The 12,857-nt window shown below is 43.3% G+C and overlaps 1 protein-coding gene across 6 annotated transcripts in view; it reads left to right on the top strand.

Moving 5' to 3' along the window:
• Nucleotides 1–7,917, top strand: part of thap1 (THAP domain containing, apoptosis associated protein 1) — a 13,402-nt gene extending 5,485 nt beyond the window's left edge. Inside the window, exons 3-4 of one of the 6 annotated variants that reach the window (XR_011179218.1) lie at nt 1,673–2,489; nt 3,631–7,917. Coding sequence is in view for 1 of the 6 variants with exons in the window: in XM_069169048.1 (XP_069025149.1) it covers nt 1,673–2,065 (393 nt within the window). In the remaining 5 variants the exon portion in view is untranslated. Of the gene's footprint in view, nt 1–1,672; nt 2,909–3,630 lie in introns of those variants that run through there. The other 5 variants (XR_011179220.1, XR_011179219.1, XR_011179222.1 and 2 more) reach the window with 5 other exon arrangements.
• Nucleotides 7,918–12,857: the final 4,940 nt, after the last annotated feature.

The following is a 12,857-nucleotide window of genomic DNA, read 5'->3' as shown; positions in this document are numbered from 1 at the left end:
TCAGTGTGTATCCAGGTGAGACTGATCTCAGTGTGTATCCAGGTGATATTGATCTCAGTCTGTATCCAGGTGAGATTGATCTCAGTGTGTATCCAGGTGAGACTGATCTCAGTCTGTATCCAGGTGAGACTGATCTCAGTCTGTATCCAGGTGAGACTGATCTCAGTCTGTATCCAGGTGAGACTGATCTAAGTCTGTATCCAGGTTAGACTGATCTCAGTCTGTATCCAGGTGATATTGATCTCAGTCTGTATCCAGGTGAGACTGATCTCAGTCTGTATCCAGGTGAGACTGATCTCAGTCTGTATCCAGGTGATATTGATCTCAGTCTGTATCCAGGTGAGACTGATCTCAGTGTGTATCCAGGTGAGACTGATCTCAGTGTGTATCCAGGTGAGATTGATCTCAGTCTGTATCCAGGTGATATTGATCTCAGTCTGTATCCAGGTGAGACTGATCTCAGTCTGTATCCAGGTGAGACTGATCTCAGTCTGTATCCAGGTGAGACTGATCTCAGTCTGTATCCAGGTGAGACTGATCTCAGTCTGTATCCAGGTGAGACTGATCTCAGTCTGTATCCAGGTGAGACTGATCTAAGTCTGTATCCAGGTTAGACTGATCTCAGTCTGTATCCAGGTGAGACTGATCTCAGTCTGTATCCAGGTGATATTGATCTCAGTCTGTATCCAGGTGAGACTGATCTCAGTGTGTATCCAGGTGAGACTGATCTCAGTGTGTATCCAGGTGAGATTGATCTCAGTCTGTATCCAGGTGATATTGATCTCAGTCTGTATCCAGGTGAGACTGATCTCAGTCTGTATCCAGGTGAGACTGATCTCAGTCTGTATCCAGGTGAGACTGATCTCAGTCTGTATCCAGGTGAGACTGATCTCAGTCTGTATCCAGGTGAGACTGATCTCAGTCTGTATCCAGGTGAGACTGATCTAAGTCTGTATCCAGGTTAGACTGATCTCAGTCTGTATCCAGGTGAGACTGATCTCAGTCTGTATCCAGGTGAGACTGATCTCAGTCTGTATCCAGGTGAGATTGATCTCAGTGTGTAGGGTTACAGATTCCTCCCAGTAACTGTTTCTGTTCCCTCACAGTATTTTGTGACCTTCCTCCGGTCCATTGGAAGAGTTGATGTGTTGCAGCACAAAATAGAACAGACAACAAAAAGTAGAGATGATGAGACATTCAACATGATGCACTGATTTCTGATTGAGCTGTGACCGTATTCAGCCAACGGTAGACGTGGTAACAACTCTGAGGAAGAACGACCAAACCCGTAACTACTGGTCAGCCTTCATGCAGGGTTTATTTACAACGACCATATATGGAGGTGGTGTCTGGCACTTCTGGGTTCCCCTCTCTGTTTTAATGAATGTGTACATGTCAGGTGGAGGTAGGTCTCCCACCTCGCTATTTTAGATAAGCAGCAGTGTTCTACATATTCCTACATGACACTGTGTCATAATCAGCTCCTTTTGTAAGCGTGTTGTTGCAGTTTAAATTCAGTAGAGATTTAAATGAATGAAAACAGTTTGGTCAAGTAAGAGGCTGAAGAAGTAAAAACTAGTAGAAAGAATGATTCCAACGTTGTTTGCTTACATTCGGGTTAATATTGGTTTAAAAAAAGCAGCAGAGGAATTAAATGTGTTTTCCATCTCAGACAGAGTCCCTGGAGGATCCCTTCCCCTCCGTCATCCACTTCCCGCTCTCTCTGCCGTTGACCTCTGACCCCGCGGTGGAGGAGGAGGAGCCCGAGCGCAGCCTGCGAGACATCCGCAGCGACACGGTGGCGGTCTCCTGCGACCACAACTACACGGTGGAGGACGCGGCGCAGCAGAAGAAGCGCATCGACCAGCTGGAGGCGCAGGTGGAGCGTCTGAGGAAGAAGCTGAAGACGACGCAGCAGAAGTGTCGGCGACAGGAGAGGAAGATCAAGAGGCTGAAAGCAGCCTGTAAGGTTCCCCGGACGATCCGCCAGCCGCCGCCGGCCTTCAGCGAGGGATACGTGATTTTACCCAAACACATCTACCACACGCTCAAAGGCATCGAGTGACGAGGAGGAAGAGACTCCGTCTGCTGCCGAGGAGCTGCTGAGCAGGGCGGCAGACGTCCCGGCTCGGCCGGACCGCGTTTCCTGTTCCAGGAAGTGATGCGGACCGCATCAGGTCCGATGTGGATACAACCGACACCGTACATATCTCTTTTTATTTCTTTTAATCTTTTGTGTTTGGGTTGCAGTGATGATTTGTTTATATTTGTACTATTTCTTTTTTTTAAGAGAAGTTGTTTCTGAATATATTTTCTTGATCAAAGAACAGTTGGATGCTGCGGCATGCTGGATTTTCATCCTAACCTTGGGGTTGCTAGGCAACCAGACGAGACGTCTGTCGTTCAAGGAATTTTCTCCGACATCACTGAACTCTGCTTCCAATCACAAGCTGCTGCTCAGACGGAGCACCCCGCTACGCTACGCTAGGGTAGGCTAACTCCATTCATGTCCTGACTCCATGCTGAACCAGATGTGGGCTGATGTGATATCTTTTCATCTTCACTGTCAGGAAAGAGAAAACTCTTTTTCTCCCTTGTGGGATTTAAGAATGAAATCTGGCTCTTAAAGTAAAACAAGAGTCATGAACTCATTTTCTACGTTTGTTGTTCGTCTTTGAACAATTTTTCCTAAAAGGAAAAAAAATCATAACCGACTTAAAGTCGGTTTCACGTTTGACAAAGTTCTGAATGCCCGAATTCGTGTGTGTGTGTGTGTGTGTGTGTGTGTGTGTGTGTGTGTGTGTGTGTGTGTGTGTGTGTGTGTGTGTGTATTTGTTTACATGCCGACTCATTGAACAGCTGCTGATGTGCAATAAACTGCAGACACAACGAAGTCCCCCGGTTCTTCTCTCTGGTCCGGTCCGGTCCCGGTTCTTCTCGCCGGTCCGGTCCCGGTTCTTCTCTCCGGTCCGGTCCCGGTTCTTCTCGCCGGTCCGGTCCCTGTGGGTTTAGTGAAGTGTTTGTTCTTGAGGAAGGCCGTCAGTGTTCAGAATATTCTAAATGGAAAGTTAAGTTCATGTGTTGTTAGTTTCTTCACCTTCCCTCCATTTAACTGGACATTTATTTCAGAGACTTTTCTACAAACTACATTTAGTAGTTTTTCCAGTGTGGACGAACATCTCGCCTTAAAACACGGTTGAAATGAATCTGGTAGTTACAGGTCAACGGAGAGCTTCACCTTCCAGCTCAGCTCGTCTTCATCAACACGGTGCAGCACCGATCCGACGGTCAATCTCCTGCTCCACCCTCCACCCTCCACTCTCCTCCCTCCTCCTTCTTCCCTCCACTCTCCTCCCTCCTCCCTCCACCCTCCTCCCTCCACCCTCCACTCTCCTCCCTCCACTCTCCTCCCTCCACCCTCCATCAATCCACTGGTTTCCAGCAGAGCACCATGTCCTCAGATTTGGAGGTACTAACTTTCGTCCTCCCTGCTTCACACTCGGCCACAAACCGCCCCAGTGCATGCTGGGAGTCCGAAGAGGCCAACAGGACCACATCATCTGCAAACAGCAGAGATGCGATCCGGAGACCCCCGAACCTGACGTTCTCCTCCCCCCTGACTGCTCCTAGATATCCTGTCCATGAAGGTCACAAACGGGATCGGTGACAAAGGACAGCCCTGATGGAGGCCACGCCCACCGGAGGCCACGCCCACTGAAAACATGTTTGACTTATTGCAGTGAATACGAACACAGCTCCTACTGCGGTTGTACAGTGACCGGATGGCCCGTTGCAACGGGTCCGGCACCCCGTACTCCTGCAGCACCTCCCACAAAAACCCCCGGGGGACCCGGTCCAAAACCTTCTCCATGTCCACAAAACACATGTAGACTGGATGGTTAAACTCCCGGGACCCTCCAGTAGTCCTGCGAGGGTAAAGATCTGGTCCACTGTTCCACGACGAGGACGGAATCCACACTGCTCCTCTTGAATCTGAGGTTCGACCAACGGTCGGAGTCCTTTCCATCACTCTGATATAATCTTTGCCCGGGAGGCTGAGTACTGATACCCCGGTAGTTGGAGCAACTCTCCGGTCCCCCGTTTTGAAAATGGGAACCACCACCCCGGTCTGCCGGTCCATGGGCGCTGTTCCCGACCCCCATGTGACATTGAAGAGGCGTGTCAGCAATGTCCTGCGCCTTCAGCATCTCAGGGCGGATCCATACACCACCTCTAACAGCAGTGCTTCAGTACCTTCTGTAACCAACCTCATCAGACCGGGCGGATCCAAAAGTTCTGCAGCACAAACCAGAGCAAGTTTACGTTGCTTCATCAACATCGGTACATTTGTGATTTCCTCGTGGATTTGAGCAGAGACCCCGCCGTCAGAATTTGTTTTAAACTCAGAGACTCTGAAGATGCTCCAGAAAGCCTTCGGCAGTGAAGCGATGAACCAGACGAGGTGTTTTAAGTGAACTTTGCGTTTCTAAATGTGTCCCGGGCTGAAAAAGGCCCGTCAGGTGTGTTTTCTTTGACATCCGTGGTTGTTGTGCACCGAGTCCGTCACGGGTCGGACTGTCAACACCGACTTTAGCTGATGTTGTGAAGGGTTTGAGGGAAACGACCTGAACTGGTTGAAGCCAATTCACTTCTTCAACAGGACTTACAGCGCATTGAAAACCTTTCTCACCTTCAGCAACGTAATAGTTTCTCCCCACCACCTCCACCTGCTGGATATGTCTCCCTGTCACTTCTCTCTTAATGCATCCGCTCCAGCTTTATGTCCACGGTGGAATCCCATCCCATCCCGGAGCTAAGCTCTGGTCGTGTTCAACAGCAGCAGTGTCGAAGTCACACCGTTTGGATCGCTCCTCGGACTTAACAAGTATCTACAGAGTGTTTACGAGAAAATGACATCCTTAGGAACAAATCAGACACATCAGGATTCTCTACAAGTCACTTAATCATCATATTCAGAACACATACAATAAACATTTATATCCACTTTAATTCTGTGGCATCAGTGAGCAAGAAAACTAATCAGCACATTTCCTCCAAAAAAACATCCTGCAGGGAGGTTGTGGAGATGAAATACTTGTCATGTTATCTGGTTTTTCATTCATTGTCACTGTTGTTTATCTGTCTGGTATTTGTGTCTTTGTGTATTCTTGGCACTGCAGTAGACCAGGAGAATTAACTTTATCTTTAAATTATAAAATTTGAATGTGAATTTAGAAATGAAGCAGCAGTGTGTGAGATGAGGATACAGAAGGTGTGATATTACTGGTCATTAAGACAACAACTTACTCACATTAAACCAAAAATTGGCATTATTTATTTCATTTTTAACTCGGCAAAGTCACGAAAACATGTAACATTTCATTTAAGGGAAGACGACAAGCAGCAGTGATCGTTTTGTCCAGCAGATGGTGGTACAGAGCTGCATGTCTGAAGTCAGAGCAGTGGCTCTGTTTCATTGCCCTTTTTAATGCTCTGCTCGATAAGTAACACAAGTGTCCCCTTTTAAGAACATCCAGTAGGCAGTACAGCTGACCCAAACTGGACACACCGTCAGCTCTGACCCCAGGGAGCACTTACAATCACTTACAAGCACTTACAATCACACTAACCTGCATGAAGCTGGTGGTTGTGTTTGGGTTTTTAGTGTCATGGTGATATTGTAAGAGAATTATTCATGCAGTGTTCCTCAGTCATTTTCACATCTACTTTTTAGCAGGTCTCCAAAACACGTCTTTTGGAAGCTTATTTTCTAATTAATGACGGGATTATTTTCAGATAACTAATAAGGAGTGATTTAGCTAACAAGACAGAAATAACTTGTAGAAAAAATGTATTTCCTGAGAAGTTGAATGGGAGTCTATGGAGCCGGAGGCTTTTTGGAGCCGACCTCTAGTGGCACTCGCTGGTATTGCAGCTGAAGACACTTCTGGATCAGAACCATTTTACAGACCTGAAGCTACGAACTCTTTTATGTCCAGTCTGTGGCAACACCGTGTTTTGTCCGTATCCTTGTTTCTGACTAAAACATGTTGCAGAGAAAGAGATGGCGAAACGTGTTGATTTGAATGACGTCATGACCTTTCGTCCAGCGCCACCCTCAGGACAACCTTCATATTTTTGGTTCTTCTACGAGTGAGACTCGAAGAAAAGATAAATGATCTGTTACTTTCTTTGTCCACAAGTCTGCCTCTGGGAACAGTCCGTCTGTTTTTGATGCTCTTCAGTTTGGTTTCACTTCTCAACCTCGACCCCTCTCAGGTGAACTCTGCGGGGCTGAATCTGATCCACCAGGACGTGTTGGTCGGAAGCTCCGCCCCCCGGCAGAGCATCAAGGTCGCCCTGTCCGAACAGTGATGCTCCTCGGGCTTAAGTCTGACTGCTCTGATTAAACAACACCTGGATGACCTGCTGCTCCCAGCATGCTCTGCTGCTCCCAGCATGCTCTGCTGCTGATGCTGCCACCAGCTGCAGACAACCAGAGGAAAGGCTTGGTTTGCTGCACAAAAGAAAACAAATGAGTTTTTAATCATTTTAGGTAATGAATCTTTACACACAAGACGTGACACAAACTAGATGCGTGTAACTTCTCCTGTTGAGAACAACACCTGGAAGCAAAACAGGGAAATGCGTCTAAAATGATTGTCCAGACATTTAATATATTTCCATTTCATGTTTTACTCACTATTAAAGAAAATATCTGATATCTGGCCTTGTATACAAATTGCATAAATTGTATTATCGGATGCTACTCAGCGGTATCCAGGACAGGTTCAACATATTTAGGAAATTGTGAAATGTTTTTACATTTAGGATATCCATATATGTTACTTACATGCAGCTCCTCATTGTTTTCCTTTCACCTCTATTAGATACATAAAATAGGTCAAAATATTTCATTTTTAAATATTTTTGCCAAGTAATTGGAATTGAAAAAGGGTATATGTACATGGAGTACATACCTGTTATGAATTATCATGATGTCATATTCTTTTTCAATTCTAACATTTAAATCAGACACATTTTGTTGACTGTATCTTGTACATTAGATACATACATGAAAATATTTCTGCTACTAATAAATCATTTTAAATGTTTGTGAAATAAATTGCTCATATACGTCAGTGTATATAGTTTATTATGTAGAGTGTGTTTCTGTGCACTCATATGAGCCTTAAAGGCGTTTTGCGGCCCCAGAGGTTAAAGATGAGCAGAACGTGAAGCTCTCTCCTTCTATCGGATCGTTTGCTTCTGTTCATCCGCTGACCCAGATAGAAACTACACAGCTTCACTTTTCATTCTCTTCAGTCTGGACTCGCTGCATTCAGCCTGGAGCACCGAGCCGAGGACTTGGAGTAAATGGAGGTTAGCGGGACGATCGAGCACGATGATAATGATGATGTATATAAATATAAACACCGCCATAATTCAAAAATCTGCCCCGAAGCATCTATCAGATCTATAACACTGTCTGATCTCGCTGCCAATAATCTGCTCTTTCCTCAAAAACACTTAAAAGCCGCCTCGGGGGAGAAGTGGAGCGGGGGAGGAAGACGAGGGAGAGGAAGGCTTTAACTGTGAGCGGGGAAGAACCAGATCAGAGGAGGGAAAGGGTGACTGGAGCCGCGATGATGCTGCCGAGGTGTTGCTGAGCAAAGCAGCTGCAGAGGACGCAGCGCAACCTGCTGAGTAACTGATGCCATCACGAGAGAGGAAAGCAAATAAATAATGAAGTACATTATTTCAATTTGTCACTTTTTTTATATTTTTATTATACCAGGCAATTAAACTTCATATTTCTAACTCTTTGAGGCTCAGAATTCTGGAAGACGGCAAAACTACGACTGCATTAATGAACATTTGGACTTTGTTGCTTAACTTGTTAACATTTAGGAATTTGTGCTGTAGTGAACTTTGTTATATTTATTGTTCTTATATTTCTAATATTTCTATCTATTGTAGAGTTTTTTAATCTACACTTTTGAGTTATGCAAGTTGTGCTCTAGAATTACATGGTTTGTGTTTTTGTATAATTTCCTAATTGTGAGGCCCTCAGACTGGATGTTCTCCAACCCACGGCGAGGCCTTCAAATCCTGGATTAGTGACTCGGACATCGTTGGCAGAGACCAATGCTCAAAAGTGTTTGACTTTCTGCTCAGACTACAGACACAAAACTCAGTCCGGTTGTATAATATCTCCATATCCATATCCATATCTCCACAGCACCTCCCAAAAGACCCCTGAGGGACTTGGTTGTTGGTCTTTTTTAAGTCAGTCAAGCACATGTAGATCTAATGGATCAAATCTTCCATTATCACTCGAGTCACCTTGTGAAGGTAAAGAGTTGCTCCAATGTTCCGCAGCCAGAATCTGAATTGTTTCTTCTAAAAACAGAAGTTCAGAGATTGTTTGTTACAGCCAATCGATGACGAGCACATCAGTCCAACACCAAAGCGCCACTTGTGTTCGGCTCCAGCACGACGTTCCTCCTCATCCCCCCTCTTCAGGTTTTTCCATTGTTACCTGCGTCAGCTGCCCAGGTGATGCCTCTATGTCTTTTCTTTGGGCTCATCCAGTGTTTTGGAAACACAATTTTTTCTCGAGGAGTAATGCATGTTCTAAAATCACTTCTTAATGTCCAAAAATTGCTGAATTCATTGTGTAGAAATACTTCATGCTCAAGAGAAACTCAGTTTGTGCTCCATAATTACTTCAGTCGTGCTCGTTTCTTAATTCATTCTTGAGCTTTGACTAATTCATAAACATTAATTGTTGCACACATTTCATAATTTGTGCCCTGAAAGTTTTCTTTACCAATTCATGTTTCATGCTGTTGGCTTTACAAATTCTTGTGGACTAGTTCATAATTTGAACTCTTATGTAAATACATTTTCCGTCACAATTGCTTAATAATTCACTAATAAATTAAGCAATTAATTTGTACTGTGCAATTAATTTATTCTGTCTTTATTATTGGCTTCACCTCGTAAAAAAAAAATGATCTCCTACAGTTTTGTAGGTTTTGGTCACAGACTTGCAGATTTTATGAAGTTAGTCTCTATTAACACACAACAAGTTTTAATAGTGAATCAGACCTCTGGGATTGTGAGTCTAAAACTTGACCTTGCAAGTTGAATTGGACATAATGTGTGTGTGTGTGTGGGGGGGGGGGGGGGGGGGGGGGATGCACACTATAATCACTCAGTCTGATGCTGTGACCGTTTCATCAGTCTGACGATAATCTGTAATTTTGGGCTCACTGTCCTGCTGCAGGATGAGTTTAGGACCAATCAGACGCCTCCCTGATGACTCTGTGCGATGAATAAGAATCTTAAATGCCAAAAACTTTTGTACAATAAATATTTATAATTAATTTTGAGCCAGACTTTGATCTGAATCCAATCCTCTGACATTCTGAAGAAAACTCATCTTGTTCTGTTTTTACAAATCCGTCCTTGTTCTCCCGTATCTGGACTCTCACGTCCATCACAGCTCTGGAATACATGACTTCATAGAAAAATGCTGCTCTTCAGTGTGTTGGAGTTTATTTATCAGCTCAGTAAACAGAAACCTGTAATTGTGTCTGTGTGTGTGTGTCTGTCGGCGTCACCATGACGCACACCCGGGTGGAGACCATGTGACATCACTCCTGTGGGGTTAAAGGGCGTTGCTGTGACACACTGTAACCATAACGACATGGTTTCACCTCCTCTGTGTGTGAGTGTGGTTCACCATTCACACAGCAGAGGTGTGTGTTTTCGTTTTGAGTCACGTCTGACACTTTAATTCCCGCCTGATGTCATGAGAAAGTTTGTCTGTAAGAAAACAGCCAAGAATGTCTGACTTTCACACACTGATTATCACAGAAAACACACCGAGTACCAGCTGGTACATTCATTGCCTTCATTCCTGTCCGTCACTTAATTTCACCAAAATGACAGATGCATTGAGATATTTTGTACATATGAGAAGTCCTTTAGCGTGAATCTTCTCATCATAGCTACTAAACAAGGATTTAAGATGTCGTAGTTCACAGTTCCCACGTAGTGACGCAGTTACAAATCGTTCCCTTCAAATGCAAATACCAACACTTTTCTTGATAAGACACGCCCCCGCATACCATTCAAGCGCTGGGATTGGCCAGAGTCCATGCTGGCGTGAGCCAATGAGACGGTTGATCTTGACAGGTGCTCAGTGAAGCTTTTTCTTATTATCGCACTTCAGCAATACGCGTTCAGCCGAAGAAGAACAAAAGTAGAATAACAATAAATGAACTCCTATTTTCAAGTAGGATGTGTCAACATGATTTATTTAGATATTTGATTTTTGCAGGTCGAAGCTCTTTATCAGAGTAAAGATTGTGAATAAGATATAGATTGTGCTTGTTTTCAGATCTTCACCGAAAAGTTTCTTAAGTCTTGATTAAAGAAAAGCACTGAAGAACAAGCACAAACACAGAAAGCCGTCAGTGTACGTTTTCCTCATTGGAGAGTGATGGAAGAAGATAAGAATTGAAGGCAGACAGATGTGTTGCTGATCTTCAACAGGTTGGTATTTGTCCAAAAAAAATTGTTTTTTTAAGCTTTTCTTTGTGAAGCTATTACATGTTTTCTGTTTTACTCAGATGATGGTAAAATAACATCCGGTGTGTTGGCCACGAGTCTTTCTTTTTCTGAGCCTCCCCATCGGTGAAAGCCGGAGCCGGACAATATCTTTGGGTCCTTAGCGCTTGACAAGAATATTTTCTTCGGACCAAGGGTGAACTGATTGGATTCTGGGGTTCAAGGTTCAAAGGTTAAAGTCACTGTGACCTCCAGTTGACCCATTCTCATGAACGTGATATCTTCAGGAATGCCTCGAGGGAATTTCTGCCAATTAGGTACCAACATTCACTTGGCCTCGAGGATGAATCGATTGGAGTTTAGTGGTCAAAGGTCAAAGTTCAAGGTCACTGTGACCTCTTGTCCCTTTCATTCATCTGTCTCGTTCTCATCAACACAACATCTCAAGAATGCGTATTTGACAGAAAGATTCTCTTGGTACCAACGATAAACTGATATGATTTTGGTGGTCAAAGGTCAAGGTCACTACCAACTCACATTGACCTTGAACTATATTTCAGAAATGCCTGTCAGTTATTTCTTCAAATTTAGCACAAATGTTTGCAATGGCTCAACAATGAACTGATTCAACTTTCATTCAAAGATCAAGGTAGAAATCACATCTTTCCTATTCGCTCTTTAAATTTGGTGCAGTTGGACTGAAGGATGAACTAATTAGATTTTGGTTTTAACACACATCAGAATCCAAAGTCACTGTAATCTCACTTCTGTCCTATCCTCCTATTTCATCCTCATGAACACAGCACCTCAGAAACACTTGAAGGGAATTTCTTTTAATTTGAAACCAACGTTCACTTGGACTCAGGGATAAACTGATTAGATTTTGGTGGTCAAAGGTCAAGGTCGCTGTGATTTAACATCCAAGTCCCATTGTGAACGTGATTTCTCAGAAACGCCCTGAAAGAATCTCTTTGAATTTGGCACAAATGTTTACTTGGCTTCAATAAGGAAGTGATTTTGATTTTTCCAAATCACTGTGAATGCACGTCTTTCCCATTCTTGTGAAAGCAATATCTCAGGAACACCGTGAGATTCCTTCTTCAAATTTGGCACAGACATTCGTTTGGACTCGAGGGTGACGTGAATACATTTTGACAATCAAAGGTCAGAGGTCGAGGTCGGTATGACCTCACGTCATATACTTTTATAATTAGTATGCTAATTATGACAACATTTCTCACAAATATCTTACAGGATTAAATGATGAAGTGTTGATATTTTACATCCAAAAGGTCACCTTCACTGTGATATCATGACACTCTGAAAAAACACCTTTCTGGCCATTATTTCAACACCATAACTGAAGTGGAGATTTTAACCATATTCCACATTTATATCGGATGCTGAATTGGTGACACTAATGTTGGGTGTCCAACAAGAAACTGTGCTGAGTGTAGAAAGTAGGTATTCTGTGCTGTCAGGATTGAAGATGTGTGTGAAGCTTTTTAGAATTTTTTGCTTCTTTTCATTGTTTCCATACGTTGTCTTTATCGGCTCAGCATGTGAGAACACAAGAATTTCTTCCAAGTCTTCACTTGATAAATTATGAGATATGAAAACACAACCACAATGCAGTAATTCTTTTTTTTCTGAATAATGTTTTACTAGATGGTATAAATAATCAAACTGTAATTTTTCTTTTAATTGTCAAACAGAACTTTGAACTGTAAAATAATAGAAAACAATAAAGTAATTAATTGTGGCACAAGATCCTGATTCAGCTGAGAAAAGAAGAATCCAGAACAGGAATCTAACTCAGTTTAGGTTTTTTTCCATCATGTATTATGACAAACATAAAATGTAATGAATAATTAATGAGTGTGTGTGTGTGTGTGTGTGTGTGTGTGTGTGTGTGTGTGTGTGTGTGTGTGTGTGTGTGTGTGTGTGTGTGTGTGTGTGTGTGTGTGTGTGTGTGTCCTCCAAAGTCTTTTTACAGATAATAATCTGAGGATACAAACAGTTTAAATTTTTTTTAATTGAATGTACATCTACAACAACAACACAGTCTTTAACTTTAGTTCAACCTCAGAACGGACTTTTTGCCTTTTAGGACCGGGCTTTGGTCCCCACGAGAACGACTCTAAACAGGTTAAAACTCTGGTAAAAAGGTGTATACATACACACACACACACACACACACATACACACACACACACACACACACACACACATACACACACACACACACACACACACACACACACACACACACACAC

This window comes from Embiotoca jacksoni, unplaced genomic scaffold (genome assembly GCF_022577435.1).
Source record: "Embiotoca jacksoni isolate LCO1_2020_lvr unplaced genomic scaffold, fEmbJac1.0.p SCAF_42, whole genome shotgun sequence".
Lineage (NCBI taxonomy): Eukaryota > Metazoa > Chordata > Actinopteri > Embiotocidae > Embiotoca > Embiotoca jacksoni.
This window is presented reverse-complemented; position numbering and strand designations above follow the sequence as displayed.